This window comes from Amblyomma mixtum, chromosome 8 (assembly GCF_055824585.1).
Source record: "Amblyomma mixtum isolate Tamu chromosome 8, ASM5582458v1, whole genome shotgun sequence".
NCBI classification, from domain to species: Eukaryota; Metazoa; Arthropoda; class Arachnida; order Ixodida; family Ixodidae; genus Amblyomma; species Amblyomma mixtum.
This window is the reverse complement of record NC_143019.1, coordinates 37428335-37454373: the sequence shown is the minus strand read 5'-3', so window position 1 is coordinate 37454373 and position 26039 is coordinate 37428335. Positions and strand designations below refer to the sequence as shown.

General features: G+C 48.1%; 2 protein-coding genes across 3 annotated transcripts in view; one reads left to right on the top strand and one right to left on the bottom strand.

The window, feature by feature from the left end:
- The window catches only part of LOC149332124 (uncharacterized), a 39354-nt gene extending 38226 nt beyond the window's left edge, over positions 1–1128 (top strand). For both annotated transcript variants that reach the window (XM_089557077.1, XM_089557076.1), the window contains one exon: positions 651–1128. In XM_089557077.1, coding sequence (XP_089413203.1) covers positions 651–1064 — 414 coding nt within the window. In that variant the 3' untranslated portion in view covers positions 1065–1128. The remainder of the gene's footprint in view (positions 1–650) is intronic.
- LOC149332123 (uncharacterized) overlaps positions 1–26039 on the bottom strand; it is a 373230-nt gene that overhangs the window by 260335 nt on the left and 86856 nt on the right. The window lies entirely within an intron of this gene.

Here is a 26039-nt window from a genome sequence, read left to right as displayed (position 1 = left end):
GTGCCGGACTATGGATACATGTAGTTTACCGGACAAGTTTTATGCAGCAGCATTCATCTCTTCCAGGGCTCACTGTAGGTATCGAAGAGGTGTCGCTTTAGGCTGGCTAAAAAATAAATAAATACATACCTCCACAATTACTCGTACCACAAGAGGGTGGAACTATCATCGTTGCCCTTTGTTGGATGCGAAGAGAGCGAGCAGTAATATAAAAGATAAAAAAAAGAGAACATATTACAGCTACAAGTGTGCTAGAAAGACGTAAGCATCAAAGCGCTTATTCATTGTCGTTCAATTCCCTTTTTATGTTGAACCAGTTCCTCAACTTCAATCGTCCAAAGCGAATAGTCCGCAGTCAAGATTTGTTCTGTGCGATGTTAGTGCAGGTTGAAGAACCCCAGGTGGTCGAAATTTCCGGAGCCCTTCACTGCGGCGTCCCTCATAGCCTGAATCGCTTTGGGATGTTAAACCTTCATATACCATAACACAAACGAAAGCAGTTCCTTTCCCCACTGTTGAAGAAAATTGGTAAACTGGTTAATTGGTTCTCCTCGTTAGTATAGTGGTCAGTATCCGCGCCTGTCGAAGAACGCCCTCGCGCCATTAAAACATAATTATCATCATCACAACGCCTTCTCCCTTGCACGCAGGTTGGCCAGTCCTCGTACCGCGACATGTGCCGCCTCGCCAACGGCTCCTGGCCCAGGAAGCCCGGTGCGCGGCCGCGATTGGCCGATCCTCCGTCGACGTCATCGCGGAGGCGGGAAGCGACGCGTTCCTTCTACGGTCCGCGCAGCGCGTGCCTGGTGGTGCAGTCGCAGCTCGACTGGTACTCCGGGTTCGGGCCGGAGTCCGCCCGTCCCCTGCTGCTCGACGGGCCGGGCTCGGGTTTCCTGGGCGTCGTGGCGTTCGACCTGGAGGCGGACGACTTCACGGGCGCCTGCGGAGGGGCCAAGCACCCGCTCGTGCGGAGGCTTCGCCGAATGCTCTGGCTCAACGAGCAGCGCAGGCCGATGCTGCCCAGGGACGCCGCAGACGACGGCGTCAGGAGGCGGCGGCGCTGACCATAAGCTTTCTTTGTTGCTGCACTGAGTGATTTGAACGAATACATTGAATCCTTGATCGATACTGGCAATGGTGGGGAGGATGTCTTCTCTCTTTGAACTTCGCCAAGGTTTGGTTTGGTTTATGAGGGGTTTAACGTCCCAGAGCGACTCCGGCTATGAGGGACGCCGTAGTGAAGGGCTCCGGAAATTTCCACCACCTGGGGTTCTTTAGCGTGCGCTGACACCGCACAGTACACGGGCCTCTAGAATTTCGCCTCCATCGAAATTCGACCGCCGCGGCCGGGATCGAATCCGCGTATCTCGGGTCAGCAGCCGAGCACCATAACCCAGCTGAGCCACCGCGGCGGGGAACTTTACGAAGTAAATGCGACTCAGACGCCGTGAGATTAAGGTGGAGAGCAGGTAAGTGGGTGTGGTATAGCTTAAAGTGCTATTGTTGTAAAATTGTTGCGGATGGTGCGTTTGTAGGCTGAAAATTCAATTTTCGCAGCAATAAATGACTCCTTTGATGCCGGACAACAAACATCAACGCCCCCTGAAAGAGCCACATATAGAATCAATTTTTACTATCAAACCAAAAATTGGATCGAGCTGCCCTCCGCGTCCCTTCAGTCCCCAAGAGGGACAACCAATCAGGGTAATTCAACCGCGTAATAACAGCCCCTGCCAAAAGCCCCTGAAAGCCCGTAATAACAAAACGTATTCGGCTGCACTGCACAGAACTATCCAAACTCCATGCTGAGACACAAGAGCGCCGCATCGGCACAGCATGAATGTTCACCCCCAGCGCCACGGAGGCGCTTATCGCCGCGCTTCAGCAGCTGCTGTCACCGGCAGGCGAGGAAAGTGCCGTCCCTTATCGCCACTGCGCTTGCCCCGGTCCTGGAGCGCGGAGTACAAACGGAGGATGCTGCGGCCGCTCCAGTACAGCTCCTGCAGGGAGACAACCCGGCCAGATAACGAGAGAGAATAAGGGCTCGCGTGCCCCTGCCGGCGAGAATCTCCCCACCTGCGCGCGGAGCGCACTTCAGGAAGATGTATGGACGAACAGAGACAGCGTCGAGCCGGTAACCTACACGAAAGCGCGCTGCGCCGCTCGACTTGGTATAGCGGCACAACGGAGCGACGCGAATGGCGCGCTCGGACTCATTTGGAAGATTTCACTGGGCGCTACTCCTCTAACAAATCGTCGTCATCATCAGCCTGACAGTATCCTCGCAAACTTCTTAATCTCATCCGCCCGCCTAACTTCCTTCCGCCCCCTGCTACGCTTGCCTTCTCTTGGAATCCACACCGTTACCCTTAAGGACCAGCGGTTACGTAGCCTTCGCATTACATGCCCTGCCCAAGACCATTTCTTCGTCTTTATTTCGACTAGGACATCATCAACTCGCGGTTTGTTCACTCACGCACTCTGCCCGCTTCCGATCTCTTAACGTTACGCCTATATCATTCCAATTCTGCTGAAGTGACCGCCATGCACTGACGATGTCATTCCCAGAAACAAAAATTCTCAAGGACACCTAATTACTACATTATGTCCTAGCATGCGATAACATTAGGATCTGTTGATGCCTTTACCCGAAATGACTCCACTTTCCTCCAGCCAATAGGCAAAGTTTATGACCGACAACTTCTTTTTTTTTTTCACCATGAGGGTTATAATCCTACCGCATTGAAATTCGAGCGCGAAGGAGAAGCCGATCCAAATCGTGCCGTCGTTTCCACTCTTACTGACTACACTTCACTTTTCTTTCCTTTTATACGTCCTCACTACGTCATCGCCATCACTCCTACTATAATCGGAACCGACGTCTTCGACCCCAAAATGAGGGCCTTTTTATACCAATGCTTTCAAGGTCCTCTCTCGTCTCACCCAACGACAACCCCACTCAACTCCATGGCCCCTTTGCAGAATGTCCCCACTTACGCTCGCGTCAATGCGGTACATTACAAACCTTCGGCGGTGCTGTTGGAACAATGGCAGCAGCAACGCAGCAGCCGTCGCCGTTTCCCCTCCTGCATATAGTACATCGATCGGGCCGAACACGAACCAACGACGGGGTCCCGTTCGCAGACGACGAAGGCCATAGACACAGCCGTTAGCCAGGCGGCTTGGCTGCCGGGGGGATACGACAACGGGTGAGAAACGGACAGAACGCCACATCCTTTCTCTGTCACTTCGATCGAGGAGGGGGAATCGGTCTCTCCACCCCCCAACCTCTTCATCTTTGTTTGAATTATTTTTCTCCTTTTGGTTCCGGCGCTTATCATTTCCACCATTTCATTTTCCTGAGCGGACACGCCGCTGGCGATCTCGTTCCAAGTAAAAGCCATTCGCGTTCCCGTAGATGGAAATGAGGCGAATTTATTTTATTTATTTATTTTTACCCTCTCGGCTGTATAGGCATTGCAGAAGGAAGTGGGCCGAAAAATGAACAGCAAACAATGTTATAAAAAAGGTACACATATGATTAATGCTACACATACAATATTGACTAAGACAATAAACTCATTAGTGCAGCACAAAAATGTCAGTGTTTATACAATGCTAGGCAAAAAAAAAAACATTCGAAAGTTATTCAAGTCAGTAATCGATACAACTCCATTCAGAGGATCGTTCCATTCTTTAGAAGTACTGGGAGCGTAGGAAAAACTGCTTTGCATGAGGAGATGGCAAGTGTACCCCCCCCCCTTTCCCTTTTGCGCTCGTATTCTTTCTTCCACACTGTTAAAATAAAAAAAAAAATCCAAGAAAAGATGATGCGTTCAAAACCGGGGCACATTGGTTCCTACACGCCCCCTGTTAGTAGTGTAACGGCCAGTCACGAGATGGCACCATGTATTCGTTGGTGCGCCGTCGCTGTTTCACCTTTTCTTTGCTCTGTGTGTGTGTTAATAAAAAATGGCAGCTTGACAGTGTGTGTCGTTTCGCTGGCTTCGTGCCAAATCCACTCAATCCGCGACTCCCAAAGATCTGGTCACCCTGCGTACTCAACAACCCCCCCCCCCCCCCCCTTATTTTTTTTGTAACGGCAAATACAGAGCGAGATAAATAAAACACGAGAAACTTGAATCGAAGCTATATATAGCACACAAGAGTTTTCCTAGTTCGTTTTTTTCTGCAGCTCCAGGAGTTGACGTCACCGAGGAAAAATTCACCAGTATTTTGTCGATTCTGTTCGTGAAATCGTACAGCTTTTGAAAACTGAGCCATGTTTACCTCAGTGGATAAGTGCACTGGAGTACGTGACAAACTTGCATAATTTACAGAGAGAACAGTTGTCTGCACGCCGGATCACCTGTCCGATTCATCTGATATGTATTTTGTTTACCGAGAAAAGGGCAATAATAAAAAAAAAGGTTGTGTGGCCAATCGGCAGCGTGCTCACCTCGCAATCTGAAAGTCCCGGGTTAAATTCCCCGCGCCCTTCCGAAGCAATTTCATTTTTCTTTTGCTGGTCACGTGGGTTTGCGACGCCACTTTTTCTCGACATCGAGTTTCATTTCCGGTGAGCCATACAGGTATAAATACTTTCGCATTAAAACGAACGCGGAGGACGGCCCAGCCCTGGACCAACGCTGGAGGAAAAAGATTGCGAGGTCACTTTGGCAACTAAAGTGTTGAGAGGCGAAAGCCGAGGACACTATGCCGTGACGACTTCCGGTGGATGTGACGTCACACCGTTCCCGTGGATATATCGATACCAAAATTATACATCTTTCGGGGATCTTAAGTGTTAATTAGGCTTAATTACACATAATTCCATCTAATTTGACACAAATCTGACGTTTTTCCGACCATTCTGTGACAATTTTCACTATGCCGTGACGACTTCCCGTGGATGTGACGTCACACCGTTCCCGGGCTATATCGACGTCCGCGCTATTTAGACGCAATTTCGACAATTTTGCCTATAATTAATGAACTAATTATTATACAGTCATAAAACTTGGCTTCTAGGTTCATTGTTTCCTCCTCTATCTGATGCAGCCATTGGTTTTCTTCTATCTTTTTTTAGTTCCAGAGTAAAACGCGTGTGACACCCTCTGTTAACGGACGACAGTATGAGCCATTAAAGGCCTTCACCTTAAAATGTCGAACATCAGCCGCGGTCGGCTATAAGTTGCTTTGGAGTGCGTCCGCTCAGCCCAAGGGTGCAGGTTCGAATCCCGGTCACGGAGGCGAAACGCAAAAGGCGCGCCCGTGTGCTCTGTGCGATGTCAGCGCACGTTAAAGAAATACCACAACCCAGGTGGTCTAAATCAATCCGAAGCCCTCCGCTACACGACGTCCCACGCAGCCTCCGCGCAGCTTCGGGACATTAAACTCCATACGTACAGTCTTTGTCAAAAGTAACCAAGCTGCAGGGTTTGCTTCTAGCTTGTATAGTGGAGCCCTTGTGGCTTTCCTAAAAATCAAGAGATGTTGGAAGGTAAGAAGAACCCCAGTCCTTACCTTTAACGACCATTTCATCTTCAGGGATGCTGTAAGGGCTCTACTGTACGAGCTAGAAGCAAACCATGCAACCTGGTTACTTTTGACAAAGACTGTACATACCAAACCAAAGAAAGGTCAGACGCGAGTGGTTCGAATTCGATCTCGTTTGCCCTAATGAGCTTTCCCGAGAGCGAGCGAGCTGGATCCGCGCGAAAACGAGTCGACGGCGACTGATAAGCGCCTAGCGCAGCTTGCGGGGCCTGCTATGCTCGTTTAACCGACCGACATAGTATGCACACACCATTAGGCAATTGATATCGGGGAGAGAAGGGGGAAGGCAAGAGTGGGGCGCCGATCCAAAAGGGCACAAAAAGAAAAGACGAAATCCGAGCCCCCTTTTGTGTATCTGTGGCGTGTATGTGTGCGAGCGCGCGCTCCTGAATCGTCCGCATATGCGCTATCGACTGGCTTCGATCGAAGCCGCGCCGTCCGGGGGCCATGCGACACCCGAAATAGATGCGTCGGCCACCACCGACATAACAGGGACAGAGAAACTGGAGTCGCGGCGATGCCAAGAAAAACGCTCCGCAAACATCCAGCGCGCGAGCTTGTTAGCTGAATCGCGTGCTTTTATAAAGCCGTCCGCTGTTATGCAGGGTGTTTCACCCAAGACTTTACACAATATTTAAAGATAGGCTTTTCGAGTTTTTTATTTATTTATTTTTTATTCGAGATGTTTGCCATTATGCATAAAGAAAAATGGAGAGAAAGCGAGAAAAAGGACTGTAAACAAGCCTCGCATAAAAACTGGCAAAAGTTCTCGATAAAGCGGTTATCATGAGTCCACTTGCGATAGTCGCCTGCAACGTCCCATCGCAGGCCTACCTTCCTTAGGAAGCATCGTCTCACGGCGGCTGTAGCCGGGCAAGTCCACAGCAAGTGCTTTTCGTCATAGAACCGTCTTCTTTTAGGCATAGCATCGCGAGCGGCGTAGTACACCAGCATATAGTTAAGACGTGCAAACTAGCAGGCTGGCCACTAACATTGAATAGTTAACTTTTGATTTATTATTGCTATGATCCTTAATTGTTGAGAGGCGTGTAGCCAGCCCATCGCAATTAAAATCTAAACCATTTTATAGAGTTTAGAAAACGCGGTTACCCTGGGCGCTGAGGCCCAAGAAATTCTGGCTACACCGCGCCAAAATAAATGCGCTTTGGAGAAGTTTGCAGGCAAAGCAACCTCTCCGATGCACGTAACTCGTCGAAATGGCCAAAGTGGACTATGGACTCTGACGAAGGCCAGACTCCCTCATATGATGTTTCATGTTTACAGTGTTATGACTCTTTACTCACTTTATACTACCTCCCTTATACGGTTTTCACGTTTACAGTTCCGTGACTCTTGAGTCCCTTTGTACTGCCTTACAGGGTGCTTCATGTTTACAGTGCTATAGGCTCGTGGTATACGATGCCGCTGTTCACAAGTTGGGTGCAAACCCCATTTCCGTTTTCATCGCCTAACCTTGCGCCACTGAACGCAGACCGAACAGATCAGGTGCCGAACCCGCGATCACCTGCCCAGCAACAGAAACCCCTACACCTACCCAGCCATCCAGAGCAGTGGATAACAGCCTTTACTCGCAAAACAATGAACACGCTAGAGTGGCGCGCTTGAGTGGAGGTTAACATGCAACCCGGTATAAGTGGGCCAAGAAGGCAAAAGGAAAGCCAAGTATGAACGATAACGCCAGAACACCACTTGAGAGGGGATTCCGATACAAGAGAGGTGGAAACGCGCACCCATCTGTTTCGAGGACGAGGAGTCACTGTTACGGTATTTGTGTGTTCCTCGAGCAGTGTTTGAACTCTTTTTTGCGTGTATGTGTGTGTGTGTGCAGTTCGGGGAAGTGAAAAAAAAAAACATTTGCCTAACCTCGTCACACCGCTCTGACGACCCCACGTGCAGAATGAATGAACGTACACGTGCCACAGTCAAGTACCGCGGCACGGTTGGAAGAATACAACCGACAAACCAGATAAAATTGTTCCTTGTCCTGCGACGCACAAGCTTTGAGCAAGTAATACATGGAGCAAACATGGTGACTGACAAGTAACTAATTTTGAGATTAGCTCGCATAGAAAGTTTAGTTTGGTTTGGTCTATTGGGGTTTAACGCCCCAAAGCGACTCAGGCTATGAGGGACGCCGTAGTGAAGGGCTCCGGAATAATTTCGACCACCTCGGGTTCTTTCATGCACTGACATCGCACAGCACATGGGCCTCTAGGATTTCGCCTCCATCGAAATTCAGCCGCCGCGGCCGGGAACGAACCCGCACCTTTCGGGCCAGCAGCCGAGCGCCGTAACCCCTGAGCCACCGCGGCGGACAAAGAAAGTACATTTTAGAATATTTCCCTGGGAAAGCATTACTTTGACAGCACTTCGAATGTACTACGTCAATCAGTTTGGCCGTAATGGGCGTTTGAAGTTTCAAGAAGTCACGGTTAGGGGAACCAGAGGTCGTCGATGCGAATCCTTATGATAAGCTACCCTTTGATCCGACTAGTAACCTTATACTCCGTAACGCGCTGAATCGTTTGATACCACTCCGACCGTTCTACGCCAATTAGGTGATTCACAATCTGTGTACCAATGGTACCACCCACTGGTCCCACTTGAATGACCTTGTGTTTCGTACTAACGCGACCTTAAGTACTACAGCTAGAACTCTAAAAAGCACGCGCTCCTCGATGCTCTCAAAGCTTTACAACGCCTACTCTATCAATGCATGGAACTGTATGTCGCTCGCTCCGTTCGTGGCGGTGGGGCTCACTGCGAAATCTGCGTGCGGCCTCAAGTAAAAGCGTAGTCCCAAGACGCATGGCGTAGCTTCGCTTTAATTAGGCGGATTTAATCCAACTATCTTAATTGGACTACACGTACAGCGAACAGCGCTCGGAATCCTTTTTCAAGGAGGCCTTTCTCAACGCCAACGCATCGCTGCGTCTTTTCAGTCCAGGTCGCATTCATTTAGAGTCGTCGCTCGACTCCATCGGGGGCCTCTCCCGGCACCGTCTTCGTTTAACCTAATCCAACTAAACTCAACCACACAACCATGGTAAGAACATTATCGCGCGCGCGCAGGACTTTTTGCGAGTGAGCATGCACGCATCGAAAATGTATCGACACAGTGGTTTCGCTCGAGACAGGCAGTCTATATCGCTCGTTGCTAAAGGCTTACGGACTATAGTGCAGGCCACCGCACCCTGAGCGATGAATTTCGCAACTCAAAGAAAAAAGAAAGGCGTAGGGTTTTAACGTAGTCAAACCGATTAGACGTGCGAAAGCATGTGTTTAGCCTGGTTGGCCCATGGTTTTGCTTTTCTGGGTCGTCGGCACGTCTGGCAGCGATATTAGTTCCACAGTAATATTAGTTGATGAAGGCGCCGATGTGCCACGCACAGCGCGCCTGTGTGTATAGTTCGATAGTAAAAATTGCGAGGACACTTTGGCAACTAAAGTGGCGAGATGCGAAAGCCGAGGACACTATGCCGTGACGACTTCCGGTGGATGATGACGTCACACCATTCGAGTGGCTATATCGATACAACGATACCCAAATTATTCATCTTTCGGGAATCTTTAGTGTTAATTACGCTTAATTACATTCTTCCATCTAATTTGACACAAATCCGACGTTTTTACGACCCTTCTGTGACAATTTTCACTATGCCGTGACGACTTCCGGTGGATGTGACGTCACACCATTCCCGTACCTATGTCAACGTCCGCGCTATTTCGACGCAATTTTGACATTTTTGCCTATGATTAATTAACTACTCTACAGTCGTTAAACTTGGCTTCTAGGTTCATTTTTTTCCTCCTCTATCTGAAGCAACCATTGATTTTCTATCTTTTTAGTTCCCGAGTTAAACGTGTGTGACACGCTTTGTTAACAGACGACAGCATGAGCCATTAAAGGCTTTCGCCTTATTAGTTGAGGACAACGACGATGCGCAATACGCAATGACTGACAAGGGCTGCCGTCTTCTACGATGGGTGGATAAACTGAAGATAGGAGCGCCCCCTCTGAAACGGGGTGGTGGCAGCTGCCACCATGCTCGACTTTTTTCCCATTATTTTTATTCTTACGACACGGACGCGTGCAGGTCACCTTACGGGAGGATAAAGCCGTACAACTACGGCGGGAACAGCTGTGCAATGCGAGTCGTCTGTTTACCTTCCTCCGGGCACAAGGATGGCGCGCGCCAAGGAAGAACAGAGACAACAGTGATTACCGACACCCGGCGCAGCACGGCTGAAAGGCGGCGGCCGTATCAGTGGAGCGCGAAGACGACGGGAGAATGAGCGCGCTTCCTTTCCTGGACATGTTTTCTTTCTTTCTATTTTTCTGTTTGCGTTCCGCTTCGCCCATTTCGCGAGTTTGGCGCGAAGGGCGGGGGAGTGGGCTGGCACGGTCCGGTTTACACCGGCATCGCGCGAGGTCCGGCTCCGGGTCAGCGCTGCGCGGCCCGTAAATTAGGGCAGCTGGACGAGACCGCAGAGCGCGGTACGCCGCCGATTAGCCGCGCAAGTATCCTTGCAAGCGTGTTACACACTTTTTATCGGCACTAGGCCGGGCAGCCAAACTTGCGCAATAAACGTGTTTATGACCATCATCATCATCATCATATCGTCATTTGCACTACACCCTTGGCGCTCAAGGCTGTTTCTCATGTAGGCTGGCAACAAACACGCCAGAAAGCGGTGTCGCGTTCACGGCAGCGTTACAGCGACTCGAATACAGCGAATGTGACAGCGGAGCATGCGGAGAAATCTAATTAAAATGCAAGCAACTGGCATATATTTCTTTAAATAGTACGACGTAACTATTACCAGACGTGCTCATCAAGTTTTTCACTTGTTTAACTTTTATATTTTTTTTACCAGACGAAGGAAATGACAGGTGTTATATTCAAATGAAAGCTTGGGATACCCCTTTTCCTAAGAACACGCAGGTACAGTCTTGGTCAAAAGTCCTAAGGCCACAGCGTTGACCTGCAGCGAAATTAATGTCCCTAGAAAGCTCCGTGTATAGCGGATCATTCAAAGCACAAGTCAAGTAGGAAGCTTCCCTACATCCAGTAGAAACATTCTGCTAGCATTTCAAGCTCCTTCGGTCTTTAATAGTGCCGTACAAGCGCTATTATGCGGCTGACGCGAAAAGAGTTTGGCTTTAAGACTTTTGACCAAGACTGTACGTCCGTGTACGTCACTCTTCAACACAGTCCCCACCAGCGGCTGCAAACTTCCGCCACCTGTGCCCTGCGTATACAGTCCCTGCACGCAGACACAGCAGAATGCCTTCTAGAAGGCAATGGTCTCGTACAGGGTCCGTCAAAAGTTCCAAGGCCACAGGGTTTGCTTTTGAGCAGCATAGTCGGGCTGTTGAGATACCCTCGAAGCTCAAAATATCTGTAGAGAATAGAAGAAGGATCGTTCTACCATCTGAGAACGTCGATAGCTCTATCGGAATCTTAAGTGCCAGGATATACCGATGAAAAGCGGACAATGTGGCCTGGGAACTTTTGAAGGACCCTGTACGTGTTTCCCAGTATGAGGGAGCATGTGAAAGGTACGCTTTTGGCGTCCGACGAAGAGATCATCACTGCAGCGAACCGCTGGCGTCATGAACAGCTGTACTGAGCGTTCCACGACTGCGCGCAGAGAAATAACATATAGCGTATCGGCGACAAAGTGCACTAACAGCGGTTGGGACTGTATAACAACAAGTGCTTGTGGGAAACAAAGTATTTCGAGCTTTCATTTCGAACAAAACCTTTAGATTCTATCACATACACACACAAAAACGGTTATCTCACAGAAGGCACAGAAGGGCTGCTATGTAAACCGGATCATCTTCGTATTGCAATTCCTGAATGGCATTCTACAACAAAACAGAATAGACGAGAATAGAATAGAATAAATGAATGAATGTTTGTTTGTTTGTTTGTTTGTTTGTTTGTTTGTTTGTTTGTTTGTTTGTTTATGGGGTTTAACGTCCCAAAGCGACTGAGGCTATGAGAGACGCCGTAGTGGAGGGCTCCGGAAATTTCGACCACCTGGGGTTCTTTAACGTGCACTGACATCACACAGTACACGGGCCTCGAATTTCTCCTCCAAAGAAATTCAACCGCCGCGAAAAATGAATGACTGAATGAATGAATGAATGAATGAATGAATGAATGAATGAATGAATGAATGAATGAATGAATGAATGAATGAATGAATGAATGCGACATAGTCTAAGAGTTCTTCTCACGCATGACCGGTCCCTGCACAGCGGCGAGCGTGTTTACCTCCCACAGTTATAAAGCAAAAGTTTAAGCAGTGCAATCCCGAGAGGATCCAGAAAAGGCACGTACAAGGAGCTCCTCTTTTCACTCTCTCAGCTCGGAGCACGCCGAACGGGAATCGCCGGGGAACCGCCGTCTCCGCTGACCCCTGACCGCGCTGTACAAGCGCCGAGATGTTTGCTATCAGAGCATTACGTGACTCCCGCGTAGCGCAACAGCCTCAGGGAGGGCTCAAGGGACGGTAAGTACACTTCCCCGCTAAACCCGTTTTCTTTTTTTCTCTCTTTCTTTACCTACCGGGCTGTTTGTTAGTCTCTTTCTACAACGTCGCACGTACGGCAATCAGGATGGCCAGCCTACACACCACACGGTGCTGTGTCTCCGGATCGCTTAAGCCGTCGTAACCAATCCGGTCGTCCCACCAACTACACGACCACCTGCAGTGCTTGACCAGAGAGCGGCAATATAGCACTTCTACACAGGATCCTCTCCTTACTTTTTGTCGCTTACAGCTGGAGGCTCAACTTCCGGAAACCCAGTCCCATAAAAGGCAGACATGAAGACGTTTCTTATCCTTAACAGGGCAACTAACGTTTCCGTAACGCTGCAGGGGCACGATAAATTCCATCTTCCTCCCTTTTTTCGCGATGAAAAAAAGTGACATCGGAGATCACGGAACGTGCTCTAGGTTTTCCGGGTGTTCTGTACATCTTCTTTTCATTGGGTTTTCCTCCGTGCAGTCATCTCTATTTCCAATGCTGGAGGTGCAACGCTCAGCGTAACCTCACACCGAGTAACTGCGCCGACGCGAAGGCGCACAAACGAAAAATATAAATGATTTTTGTTTTGGTTTTTTTTCGACTACTAGGGAAGTTACTTTTGGTAGCTGCTTACTATGCGAAAACCGGAATCGAGTAGAACAAAATTAGGAGAAACTCAAAAAGAAGGCGTTTGTTATCTCGTTTATACAGTGCTGAATATCATTCAGAATTTATAAGTTTTGTGAAGACACTTTCCCATCACAAAAAACGCCAAGTAAATGTCTTCTACTTTCGCTGATTTCAATCGCTGTTGGCTTATTTCGTTTCCTAATACCGAAACAGCCCGCACCTGTTCCCAAATTCAAGCTCCAAATTGGCGGCATCTAAACAATACTCCTATTTGATAGCCTTAATCAGTTTAGTCATAAAAAAGAAACAAAAATTTTTGGCACATTTTTTTTTCTTACCGCAGCACCCAAGCAACGGCCAAGGCAAATTTGTGCGGTTTTGCTATTTTGCTAGTGTCGACATGAATTTGAATTGCGTCACAAAGCTGCGAAGCTCGTAGAAAGAGGAGCTTGTAAGCAAACATCGATGGTTGGTCCCCCTTACGACCCAAAGACAGGTTCTACACGTCCAAGTGAGGGATCTTACACGTCCCAGTGAGAGGTACTACATGTTCCAGTGAGAGATCCTACACGGCCTCGTGAGAGGTTCTACACCTGTCCCAGTGACAGATTCTGCACGTCACAGTGAGAGGTTCTACACGTCCCAGTGAGAGATCCTACACGTCCTAGTGAGAGGTTCTACACCTGTCCCAGTGAGAGATCCTACACGGCCCCTTGAGAGGTTCTACACCTGTCCCAGTGACAGATTCTGCACGTCACAGTAAGAGGTTCTACACGTCCCAGTGAGAGGTTCTACACGTCCCAGTGAGAGATCCTACACGTCCTAGTGAGAGGTTCTACACCTGTCCCAGTGAGAGATCCTACACGGCCCCGTGAGAGGTTCTACACCTGTCCCAGTGACAGATTCTGCACGTCACAGTGAGAGGTTCTACACGTCCCAGTGAGAGGTTCTACACGTCCCAGTGAGAGATCTTACACGGCCCCGTGAAGGTTCTACACCTGTCCCAGTGACAGATTCTGCACGTCACAGTGAGAGGTTCTACACGTCCCAGAGAGAGATTCTACACGTCTCACTGAGAGGTTCTGCACGTCCCAGTAAGAGGTTCTACACGTCCCAGAGGGAGATTCCACACGTCCCAGTGAGAGGTTCTACACGTCCCAGAGAGAGATTCCACACGTCCCAGTGAGAGGTTCTACACGTCCCAGAGGGAGATTCCACACGTCCCAGTGAGAGGTTCTACACGTCCCAGAGAGAGATTCCACACGTCCCAGTAAGAGGTTCTACACGTCCCAGAGGGAGATTCCACACGTCCCAGTGAGAGGTTCTACACGTCCCAGAGGGAGATTCCACACGTCCCAGTAAGAGGTTCTACACGTCCCAGAGGGAGATTCCACACGTCCCAGTGAGAGGTTCTACACGTCCCAGAGAGATTCCACACGTCCCAGTAAGAGGTTCTACACGTCCCAGAGGGAGATTCCACACGTCCCAGTGAGAGGTTCTACACGTCCCAGAGGGAGATTCCACACGTCCCAGTAAGAGGTTCTACACGTCCCAGAGGGAGATTCTACACGTCTCACTGAGAGGTTCTGCACGTCCCAGTAAGAGGTTCTACACGTCCCAGAGGGAGATTCCACACGTCCCAGTGAGAGGTTCTACACGTCCCAGAGAGAGATTCTACACGTCTCACTGAGAGGTTCTGCACGTCCCAGTAAGAGGTTCTACACGTCCCAGAGGGAGATTCCACACGTCCCAGTAAGAGGTTCTACACGTCCCAGAGAGAGATTCTACACGTCTCACTGAGAGGTTCTGCACGTCCCAGTAAGAGGTTCTACACGTCCCAGAGGGAGATTCCACACGTGCCAGTGAGAGGTTCTACACGTCCCAGAGAGAGATTCCACACGTCCCAGTAAGAGGTTCTACACGTCCCAGAGGGAGATTCCACACGTCCCAGTGAGAGGTTCTACACGTCCCAGAGGGAGATTCCACACGTCCCAGTGAGAGGTTCTACACGTCCCAGAGAGAGATTCCACACGTCCCAGTAAGAGGTTCTACACGTCCCAGAGGGAGATTCCACACGTCCCAGTGAGAGGTTCTACACATCCCAGAGAGAGATTCCACACGTCCCAGTGAGAGGTTCTACACGTCCCAGAGGGAGATTCCACACGTCCCAGTGAGAGGTTCTACACGTCCCAGTGACAGATCAAGCACGTGACAGTGACAGGTTTCGCACGTGACAATGACGGGCTTTGCATATTACGATGACAAGTCCCACACGTCACAAAACAGCGGGAACGTCACAACGTACACCTCGTCAACCGACCAGGATCCCTCATTTCGAAAAGGCTCGAATGCTTGCGAATGCGAGATAACCTAGTAGAAAAAAAAGCTCCTTCCTCAATAGTTTCAAGCCCCCGTTGGCGCATTGCGGCTAATGATCTTCAGTCTGCAATTAAGCGAAATCGAAACCGCTCTCTCTCTTCTCCTTTATGAAGACCGCTCTTTTGTAGCTCTCCGCTGTGAATGCGAACACAGCGAAGAGCCCATCGATTTCGCACAAAAGTTCTTTGTTAAGGGGCATCATTTCTCGCAGGAAAAGCGCACAATGGGTTTCCTTTTTGTGCAATAGCACGAAAACGCTGTCTTCTCCATAAAGTGCGCTTCGTCTTCAAGCTGCAAAAAAAGTGTACAGCGCTCAGCCACTCCTCCTTTCTGGTTGCCATCCGTTAACGACGCGTGCGTCAGTGGCCGCCATTAGCAGCAGCTGTATCGATCTGCCGTCAGCATGCCGGAAGTCGCCGCCGCCAAGCCCTGGGCTCGTGTGGGAGCGAGCGGGTGCTTCAATAATTGAAACTCCCGCGGGGTTTCAGTAATAGCCCGAGCGTGCACTGGGAAGAGCCTGCTCCCAGAAAGCAGCTCCGAAATGGCCGGCGCGGGGATACGATCACGGACCGTCATACCCATAATAAAAGGGTGTGTGGGGGAAGAGAATAACGGCGTTCACAGAGCAGGAGTACCGCACACATACAGGGTGTTTCACCTAAGCCTTTCTGCAATTTTTAAAAATAAGCTATTTGAATTAGATGCGCGCTTTTTCTGGCATAGCATTGTCAGTGGTGTAGTACATCATAATGCAGCTAAGACGTGCTAACTAGCAGGCTTGTTAACCAATATTTAATAGTTAACTTTTAAACTATTACCGTTGGGCTCCTTAATTATTGAGAAACATGTAGCCCACCGTAAGTAATGTCCATATCCGTTTTTAGAATTTCGAGAACGCGATTATCCTCGGCGCTGTGGCCCAACAAATTTTGGCTATTTCGGCGAGTTAGGTTCGCTGGAGAGGTTGCTTTGCCTGCAAGCTTCTCAAACCGCATGTATTTTGACGCGATGTAGGCGAAATTTGTTGGGCCACAGCGGCGACGATAATCGCGTTCTCGAAATTCTAAAAACGGATATGGACAGTACTTACGGTGGGCTGCATGCCTCTCAATAATTAAGGAGCCCAAGGGTAATAGTTTAAAAGTTAACTATTAAATATTGGTTAACAAGCCTGCTAGTTAGCACGTCTTAGCTGCATTATGATGTACTACACCACTGACAATGCTATGCCAGAAAAAGCGCGCATCTAATTCAAATAGCTTATTTTTAAAAATTGCAGAAAGTCTTAGGTGAAACACCCTCTATATTGCAGTTTGCGCAGTGTCTATTGCAGACAAGAGTGCGCACGTCAAGAACTATAGGCTTTTCGTCAGCACTCCATGCATGCGTAGACTACGTAAACTCGGCTGCTTAACTTACTGATTTACGGGCTGATTGCTTGAATCGCCGACTAATTGAGAAATCGATTTATTTACTGACTGGTTGATTGAGTAATTCATTAAGTGGCTCATCATTAAGTTATTGCTTGCTTGATTAACTCACTCTTGACTTATTCGTTGGTTTATTGACTGATTGACCCAATGATTGACTGGCTGACTGATCGATAGACTGGCTGATCTGACTAATTGATTGATTGATTGGCCGGTTGATTGATTGATTGATTGATTGATTGATTGATTGATTGATTGATTGATTGATTGATTGATTGATTGATTGATTGCACCGAAAGTCTTGATCCAGAATATGATGCTACGGCACTCAGAACAGCAGTCAAATTGACACAGGAAAGCAGGAATCAGCGAGCGATGACCGCCAACAGCAGAACCAATGACATATGTCAGCATAACGCTTTCCTGACACCCCACCATAACTTTCTCTTGTTACGTCCTGTCATGCCTAACCAGATACCTTGCCTGAGGAAGGAACACCAATGGAGTGGGCGTATAACCCCTTTATAGCATGACGGGGAAAATGCACTCAAGCACGCACATTTCACAGCCTGCATCTTACCGTGGTTACGCACGTGCTGTTAGCACGGAAAGCGCCGGCAAGGGTAGTGCGTATATTAGCTTTGTCCTGCCTTTAATAACGCTACATCTTCGCAAACACTTGCATAATATCTGAGTCAGAAGAAGAAAACAATATTACATAGTAGAAATATTACGAGATACCATTCCCAGGGTCGTCCTCGTCCAGTATAGTTACAACACCTATTAATGTCCGATCAAAATTAGCAGACACTGCTAAGTCGTGACTAATGCCACCCAAACAAGTCCGAAAGCTGGGAGAGATGACGTACATAATTAACACATCCTCGAAGCGCGACAAGACGGGAATCAAGCACAAACAAGACAAACGCGACAACCCGCAGCCCACACTCTGTCCTTTCTGTCACGCACCCACTTTACTATGCGGTGCTGCTCGCCTGGGTGACACTGCAGACAGAGAGAAAGCATGCAGCTTCATCTGCACACGACCAGCCGTCGTAAATGCCACCGCGTATCTCGCAACATCTCCGCGGTTTCCATACATAGCGATGCGCGGCATCAGGCCAGAAGGAGACCTCAAGAGCGGCAACAGCAGCAGAATGCCTCGCAACTGACTTCTCTCCGGTAAACCCCCGCGCATACTACTATACGGCCTCCTCCGAATCTGCTTCTTTTACCTTTTTTCCTTTCTTCTAGATTCTTTTTCGGGTCGTCCGAGTGTCGTGTCCGCAAAAGACTGAGGAGAAGGACGCAATGCACACCGCGGTGTCGACATCGTGGGCGCCTCTATAGCTTGCCTCATCACAGGAACGCGGGGGAATCAGGCGGGTGAAGCCGGGGAAGGATGAGGGGAAGGAGTACGGCCCGTGTAAATCCCGTGTCGCGAGTCCAGCTTGCGTAATTAGGGCATCAGCAGCAGCGCCACGGCCGCGATCCTCGAAGGCAGCGTTCGGGCTTCCCGCACTCTGAACAGAAAGAACTAAAAAGAAGAAGCAAGCTCTTCGCTTGCACACTCCCTTTGGAGTGCGACAGAAGACAGCTTATTCCCTTTTAAGGCGAAAGCCTTTGATGTCTCACACTGTCGTTCGTTAACAAAGCGTGTCACACGCGCTTAACTCGGGAATTAAACGAGAAGAAAACCAATGGTTGCTTCAGAGAGAGGAGTAAAAAGTGAACCTAGAAGCAAAGTTTGATGACTGTAGAGTAATTAGTCAACCAATTATAGTCAAAAATGTCTAAATTGAGTCGAAATAGTGCGGACGTCGATATAGCCACGGGACTGGTGTGACGTCACATCCACCGGAAGTCGTCACGGCATAGTGAAAATTGCCACAGAAGGGTAGGAAAATCGTCGAATTTGGGTCCAATTAGATGGAAAAATGTGTAATTAAACGTAATTACACACTTAAGATCTCCGAAAGATGTATAATTTGGGTATCGATATAGCCACGGGAACGGGGTGACGTCACATCCGCCGGAAGTCGTCACGGCATAGCGAAAATTGACACAGAATGGTAGGAAAAACTTCGGATTTGGGTCAAATTAGATGGAAAAATGTGTAATCAAGCGTAATTAACACTTAAGATCCCCGAAAGATGTATAATTTGGGTATAGATATAGCCAAGGGAACGGTGTGACGTCACACCCACCGGAAGTCGTCACGGCATAGTGTCCTCGGCTTTCTCCTCTCAACACTTTAGTTGCCAAAGTGTCCTCAAATTTTTTTACTCCTATATAGGCGTATTGTTTATTAGTTTTCAAAGAAGAACACCGTGGCGGTCGGCGATTACGACGAAACCAGTACACGTTTATTTCCCGACAAGTTCAAGGTCTGTCCATGGTACGGTTTTTTTTATGATTTCATGCCACGTAGTCCATGCACAGCGTATAAAGCTCCCAAATGAACTGCGATTATCACACCTGATAGATAGCCAACCAAGGGTAAACGTCTCGAAAACATGCCTAATTACAAACTAAAGATACAATGCTGATAATTGACAATGCGCAACTACCTCTAGTGACTGTTTCCACACTAACAATATAAATCAGAAATTCCTCATTCGCGCTCTGAATGAGAACACTAGACGCACATAAACTATACCAGCTGTTGTTTCAGAAAAAAAAAAGCGTCCGATGCGATCTGCGTGTACGCGAATACGCCGCGTTACAACTATTACTTCGAAGCTAACCCTAAAACCACTCATTACTAAAGCAACCTAGTTAACAGTGGCCAAGGGGAATAGCGATAAAGCACTGTAATGTCTGACATAGCCCCAGGCCCGTTCGGCGCCCTGAAATTAAGCACATGCTCACAGTAAGTGAAAAGAAAGGGACTGTGAAAAGCTCACCTACACATAAAAAGAAAGCGCATGCAACCAACATCAATCTGCCGTATAAAACAAAGCAACCACGCATCTTCAAACGAACCTAAACACGAAGCGCGGAATAACGCCGGGTCATTATTGAGCATCAAGCCGCATTAAAAATTCAATAATAACTAATTAGATGGCGCAAAGTAACGCACAACGCTACAGAGAGGGTTTTCCGCAGTCCCACAGAGTATCAGACAGGCTGGCGCCGCTACGTCGATTATTCGGATCCGGAAATGCGGGTACGTTTTTTCGGACGGCCGACCGTTCCCAATTCGCTGTGCAAACACGATCCTCCTACACAGAGCGGAAATCACAGATTAATAACCTCGGAAAGACGCTCCGAAAAAAAAATAATAAAAAATAAAAGAGATCACTGCGGCGAACCGCATTGGGAGAATACGAAAGCACTGACGCCTCCTCGGCACTCGTCGCCTCTCTTTGCCTCTCTTAATCATTTTCTTTTTGTTTGTTAATTAATTGAACTACTGAATTAGCTTAATTATCTCATGCTTTAATTAAATGCCTCTTTATTTACTCTGATTCTAAGTTCTTCTATCTCTATCAACCGTTTTGGTTTTTCAAATGTGACGCCGTGGTTGCTTTCCTGTCCACTCATTATATACCCGTCCGGCCTATTCAACCGTCCAATGGTTTTTGCTAATAATTAACTAATTAATCTGTGTGAATGAAACTTTTTGTTCGATTAATTTCACTCATCAAATACATTCCAATTCATTTCAAACTTTATTTTCACTCCTTTGCCTATTTTTCCACTATTTTGGCGTCCAAGGCTGTTTTCCCATCCACTCACTATATCGACGCTTGCGCTATTTCGACGTTTTTTCGACATTTTTGGCTCTAATTAATTAACTAATAATCCTATCAACATATTTTTTTTGCGCAGCATCCTCACATCATCCTCTTTCGATTACAACCACTCGTTCGATGCTACTTCTTTGAAAACGCCACAACTGTTGCGGACCGGTTTTGCGGACACGACCCCGCCGACATAGCCGCATTAAAAAAGAAAAGGGTAGCGAAGAAATGCACGTTGCGCCCGCATGACGTCTCCTCAATGGATCACAAACTCTGCTCGAATACAAAACAAGGCGCCCTCCACGGATTTCAACGGCGCTTTCAGCGGCTTTACAGTCCAGCTAGCCCCAAATGACCGTGTAGCCGAACCTAGATACGCGCAGAACATTTTCGCCAGGTAATTATCGGTACGAACATCATTTACGCAGTCATTCAACATTTACACGGTAGCCGTAAAATGACAATAAAACATGTGCCAGCCGCCATCAGTCATGCTCTAGTCGGGTACAACTCAAGAATTGCTCTAATCTGTCACGTTTATTGTCATGTTCTTGTCTTTATTGTTTATTAACGATACTGCTTTCATTATGTTGCTGCCATGTAAATGGTCTCTTGGGCGTCGTCAAGCTGTCTGTGTAGCTATTAGCTCAAGAGACGAGCCAGATCTTTCTAGAAAATAAAGATTTATTCTATTGTATTGTATTGTACTGTACTGTACTGTACTGTACTGTACTGTACTGTACTGCACTGTACTGTACTGTACTGTACTGCACTGCACTGCACTGCACTGCACTGCACTGTACTGTACTGTACTGTACTGTACTGTACTGTATTGTATTGTATTGTATTGTATTGTATTGTATTGTATTGTGTTGTATTGTGTTGTTTTGTATTGTATTATAAAAAAGCAGCCTTTTCCAGTCTAAGGACCCCCTTCCAGTCAATGGCGTCGGCCGATTCCCATGAACCTGCTACCGTGAATTAGCGGGACAATGCAGGGAGTGACGTGACAATGCAGAGGGGTGACTAACACCTTTCATTCGACAGACACTCCCTGCTTTCCCTCTTCTAGCAGGTTCCTGAGAACAAGCCGACGCCATGGGCTGGAAGGAGGTCCTTTGACGAGGAAAAGCTGCTTTATTTTTACTTATATCAGACTATAATACCATGTCGCACAGCCATTCTGAAAGCCTTCGAAGCGACAGTTTATCGATCCAGCGGCCAGATGAACGCCGCTATACACGGGCAGCTCCTTTGACCCCCGAGTCAACGCGGAACTCTAACGAGGTTTCAAAGGGCTCAGAGCGCTGGCATCGACGCGCTGGGGTATAAAATCAGAACAGTGTATAAGCGCTGAAAAATTACCGAGCTTCAAAGAGTACAGTGTATTGTGCATAAAAAATACAGACCGGGTCGCAAAACGCAGCATCAGGCATAAAAAAATTAATGGCGGTTCAGCACTGATAAGCACGAAATATTGTGCGCAGTTTTTCGCAGGCGGGCACCACCCAGCTGCAGCTGCACCACTCCTTCGAGTCGGTCGCGATTGAGATTCTCGGAGGCTCTCGACTCAACAGCCATTCGAAGGGTCCGTGTGACAAGTTTACATAAGACGTTGAGGACAGGAGTTTTTTTTTTTTAATAGCTGCTTTCGGGCACTTGGGTACCTCTCGGACCGAAATTCGTGCTTTTGGATTCGGTGCTGAGGTAGGCGTGACCGTTGCCGTCATTTGACGACGGAAAATGACAAGAATGGTAACTAAAAGTATTTCATGGTTAGAAATTTTTTTTAACTAAAACGGACCCCTTAAATACATGCAAACACACAGGTTCCTTGTCTAATAACAAGGTGGAAGGTGATCTGGTACATCTGCTTTGAAGTATCGCGTTTGTTTTTTGTTTTTCTGGGAGACACCCGCTTATATTTCGCGTGGTTTTAAAAATTTTACCAAATATCCGCTGGCCTGAATTCGCTGCTAGAGCCCTCCGCGGGCTCGCCTATGGTGTCTCGGACTAAAGGTACACCACCTAGGGGACAGCGTTAAACGACTTTTTTGGCAGCAAGATTTATTGTTACTGATAGTTGTAGCCATTGCCCGCGTCAAGTCATCCCCTTAATTGTACTAGTTCTTTTCACACGATCCTCTAACGCCTACTGATCCCCACTACCCCCCCCCCCCCCCCCCCTCGAAATCGGCCAGTAAGCAAGCCCCCGAACCAAGGTAAAAAGATCTGTTGCACCATGATTCGCTGTCTCGGTGATACAAGCGCACCATACTGTTTCCTGGACCGCTGTGTGCACCCGCGCTAGCACGGTGGAGGCGGTGTAGGGCGAGCTCTCTGCACCCGCTCGCAACAGTCCAAAGAACAGGTGTCTTGACCTCTGCATGTAGCCGAAGGAAAGGTCCATACGTGCAACGGTCCATACGTCCACGGACCGTAATCACATTGACCGCTGGACTGTGGGAGCACCTACGAACACCTTCTCGCTGAACCGGAAAGTCTCGAGAAACGAAGCTTCCACGCGCTCTTTTCGCAATCCCAAAGCAAGCTTCCCGAGGGCCGTTAAAAGGTCTGTAAGCCGACCACGCATCCAGCCACCGTGATAATTGAACACGCTACCTACCTACAACAAGAACGTCTAGCGCAGATGTTTACGATGCCGCCCCTAAACCAAGAACAGATAGGCCTCTAGCTACATCCAGGGGACGAAGGTATACACATCAATAACGGCAAATACGCCGAAAAAGCGGCACGTTCCCGTCAACCTCCTCCCCTCCCCCATCGACCTCTATCTCGTTTAAATAACGACGCGTAACGATCGATAGCCAGCTGTTGCTGAGAGCACGCCGAACACTCCTTTCAAGGCACGGCAAGCCAGTCGGCTCACGACAGCGTAGTAGGATCGCTTCACCAGAGAAAGAAAAAAAAAATTAAAAACCTTGTTTATTTCAGAAACATTCCTTGTTCTGATTTCTTTTCTTACGAAATACGAACACCAATAAAGAAAGGGGGCGCGCTCCCGACCAAGAATCGACATAAATCGATTAAATCGGGGGCAAAGAAAAATATACCTGGAGACGAAGCCTCGGGACACTCGGGGCACAAAGCTGAGCAGTTGCTCTCGGGCAAAGTCACTCACCTGCGGAAAAGAAAGGAGAAAAAAGAACAGTCAGAGCTGAGTAGGTTTATATAACAACGTGCGCGAGCAGTCGCAAAGCTCGAATGCACGCCGAGCTGCGCAGTATATAGGGCTAAAGTTTGAACGGGGTATGCGTAAGGCATAATGTATGCGCGGCACGAATGCTGAGCCAAGCCATGCGAGAAACAGACGGAGTCGACAGCGGGACGTCGATACGTTCCCGCGTGCAGCCGAGGGTTGGCCTGCAGGCTAAATACGCATCGACTAAAACCAGCGCTCCGGGCGACGTATAGTTCAGGGGATGAGAAAAAAAAAACTTCGAGATCCCTGCAGCGACCCGCATTGCAGCAATGCGAAAGCAAAACGTCCACATACTATAACGACGTCCGTGGCTGTTCCGACGTCCATGTACTATATCGACGTCCGTGGCTATTTTGACGTCTGAGTGTGTTTTTTCGCGTTTAATTAATCAACTAATTGCACCGCATCGACCAAATATTTCCTAAGGCAACAATTTATCACACACTATCCATCGTAATCAAAATTTCACACATTTATCTTCAGAGAACGACGTAATCGTGCGGACAAAATTTGCGGACAAGTTTTGTGAACACTTTCTGCTGACGCGACAGAGCCATATAATGCTCTCGCATTAAAAAAAGAAAAACCGTAAGGAGGGAAAACAACTACCTTCCTGTTTTAACCCGCTGATGTCCAGGTAGTGAAAATGCTGCATAAAAGCTCATTTAAGTTAATCAAAAATTGGAGGACGCTTAAGCTTCGCCTTTAATATTGGAACACGACAGGGGGTTGCAGCGCCGCTGAAAGGGAGTCCACAGAACGCCATCGCCCGTTCGTCGCGACGCCTTGCCCGTTGGAACCACCACTGAACCCATTTTTCATTTTTTCAATTCTTTCAATTAATTGATCAATTACACTCTAAATTTCTTTACGATCATCAACCATTGGATTTTTCATTCTAAGAATTCTGACAGCTTGAACCCCCTTTCTCAATTTTTTCATTTTTGCATTTCTTCACTTAATAAATTAATTACAATGATTTCATTAACTCGTCATCGCCTATCACACACCAATCAATAATCAATCACCAGAACCACAAATTCCCATGACACAAATTACACAAATTACCGTGACACAATTTTTTTTAGTAGCCCCCGAGTATTTCCTACACACGGTGCCAACTACAACTATGCCGACGGCTTTTCTACCGAACGAGCTGTATACGCTATCACGTAATAAAAGTATTTAATAGAAAAATGCAATTGACGTCCAATGGAAACTTGCAAGGCTCGTTATCCTCATGGGGGGAGGGGGGGGGGGATGTAGTGTGCTGTCGGCCATAAAATGCGCCTATTGGCTAAAGGGAAGGACCAAATAATTCTCATTGGCTGTAAAGAAGTGACGTCACCAGAGCAGCTAATTCCACTGGCTGTACGGAAATGACGTCACCAGAGCGGCTAACTGCCACTGGAGCAGCTTGGGGGGAAGTAACTTAACCAGACCGGAAGCGAAGTCATCTCCAGTCAAGGCATCAACACCTTCTAACGTTACCGCATTGCCAAGACATCAGGCAATAAGGCTTCCCTGTGATTGTTTTTAATCCATTCTGCACATGACCATAGTTTCTGCATTAACTGGTGGCTATTCACGGTGAGACCAGGATTCGAGAAGAGTGCTTCCTTAACACAACACAAGGTCAATAACAGCAGCTTGGGCGTGTTGGTTATTCATGTTCAAGTAACAGCCCAAAAACACAGACGGGACACACAGAACAAGAACGCACAACGAGAGATTGTTGTGTGTTCTTGTTCTATGTGTCCCGTCTCAGTTTCTGCGCTGCTACTTGAACAAGGTCAATCCCATCATCATATCGGTACAATCAGTGCATCTTCAACTGTACTTCGCTTCAAACGGTCACGTCAAGGAGCAACTTCGTTTCGCGAGCAATGTACGACGTAACGCATGCGGACAGCCAACGAGCAAAGTTGCCACAAATAGACTGGCAAATAGACTGGGACAAAAACAGAGGCGTTCTTTAATAAGGATACTTCTCATGCAAATAGAAGCGTAATCAGCTGCAGATAACACCTAAGAGAGAGTGGCAGTCGTCCATTCTCGGACGGCGGAGAATAACACCCTGACCTCGCTGCAGTATGTCGCTCGAGCAGCACGCGCAACGTGCCCGCGATTGTTCGCAACAAAGCAGCGGGGGCGGGAGGACACTCTCGGCAAGAGCTGGCTTAAACATCGCTGCCTCTGCCTCCTATTGTTTTCACCCTGTTTTCACACTAAACAGCGATGGGGCGCAGTCCAGGAGCGAACAGATACATGCGACAAGAACATTCGAGGGTGTCGGAGGCCAACGCTATAGGTGTGCCAATAGAGCGCTGGGCCAGAGATATTGAAGACCGTGACTGGGGCACCATTCGAAGCGCAAAAAGTCTGCGAAGCAAAGTGGAGTTGTCAGAGGATTATTTATGCCTGAAATTTCGCTGTTGCGAAACAGTGCCGGCTTATCTGGGTCGGACAGTTCTCGATTTGGGCTCTGTCTCTCATTGAGCAAAACA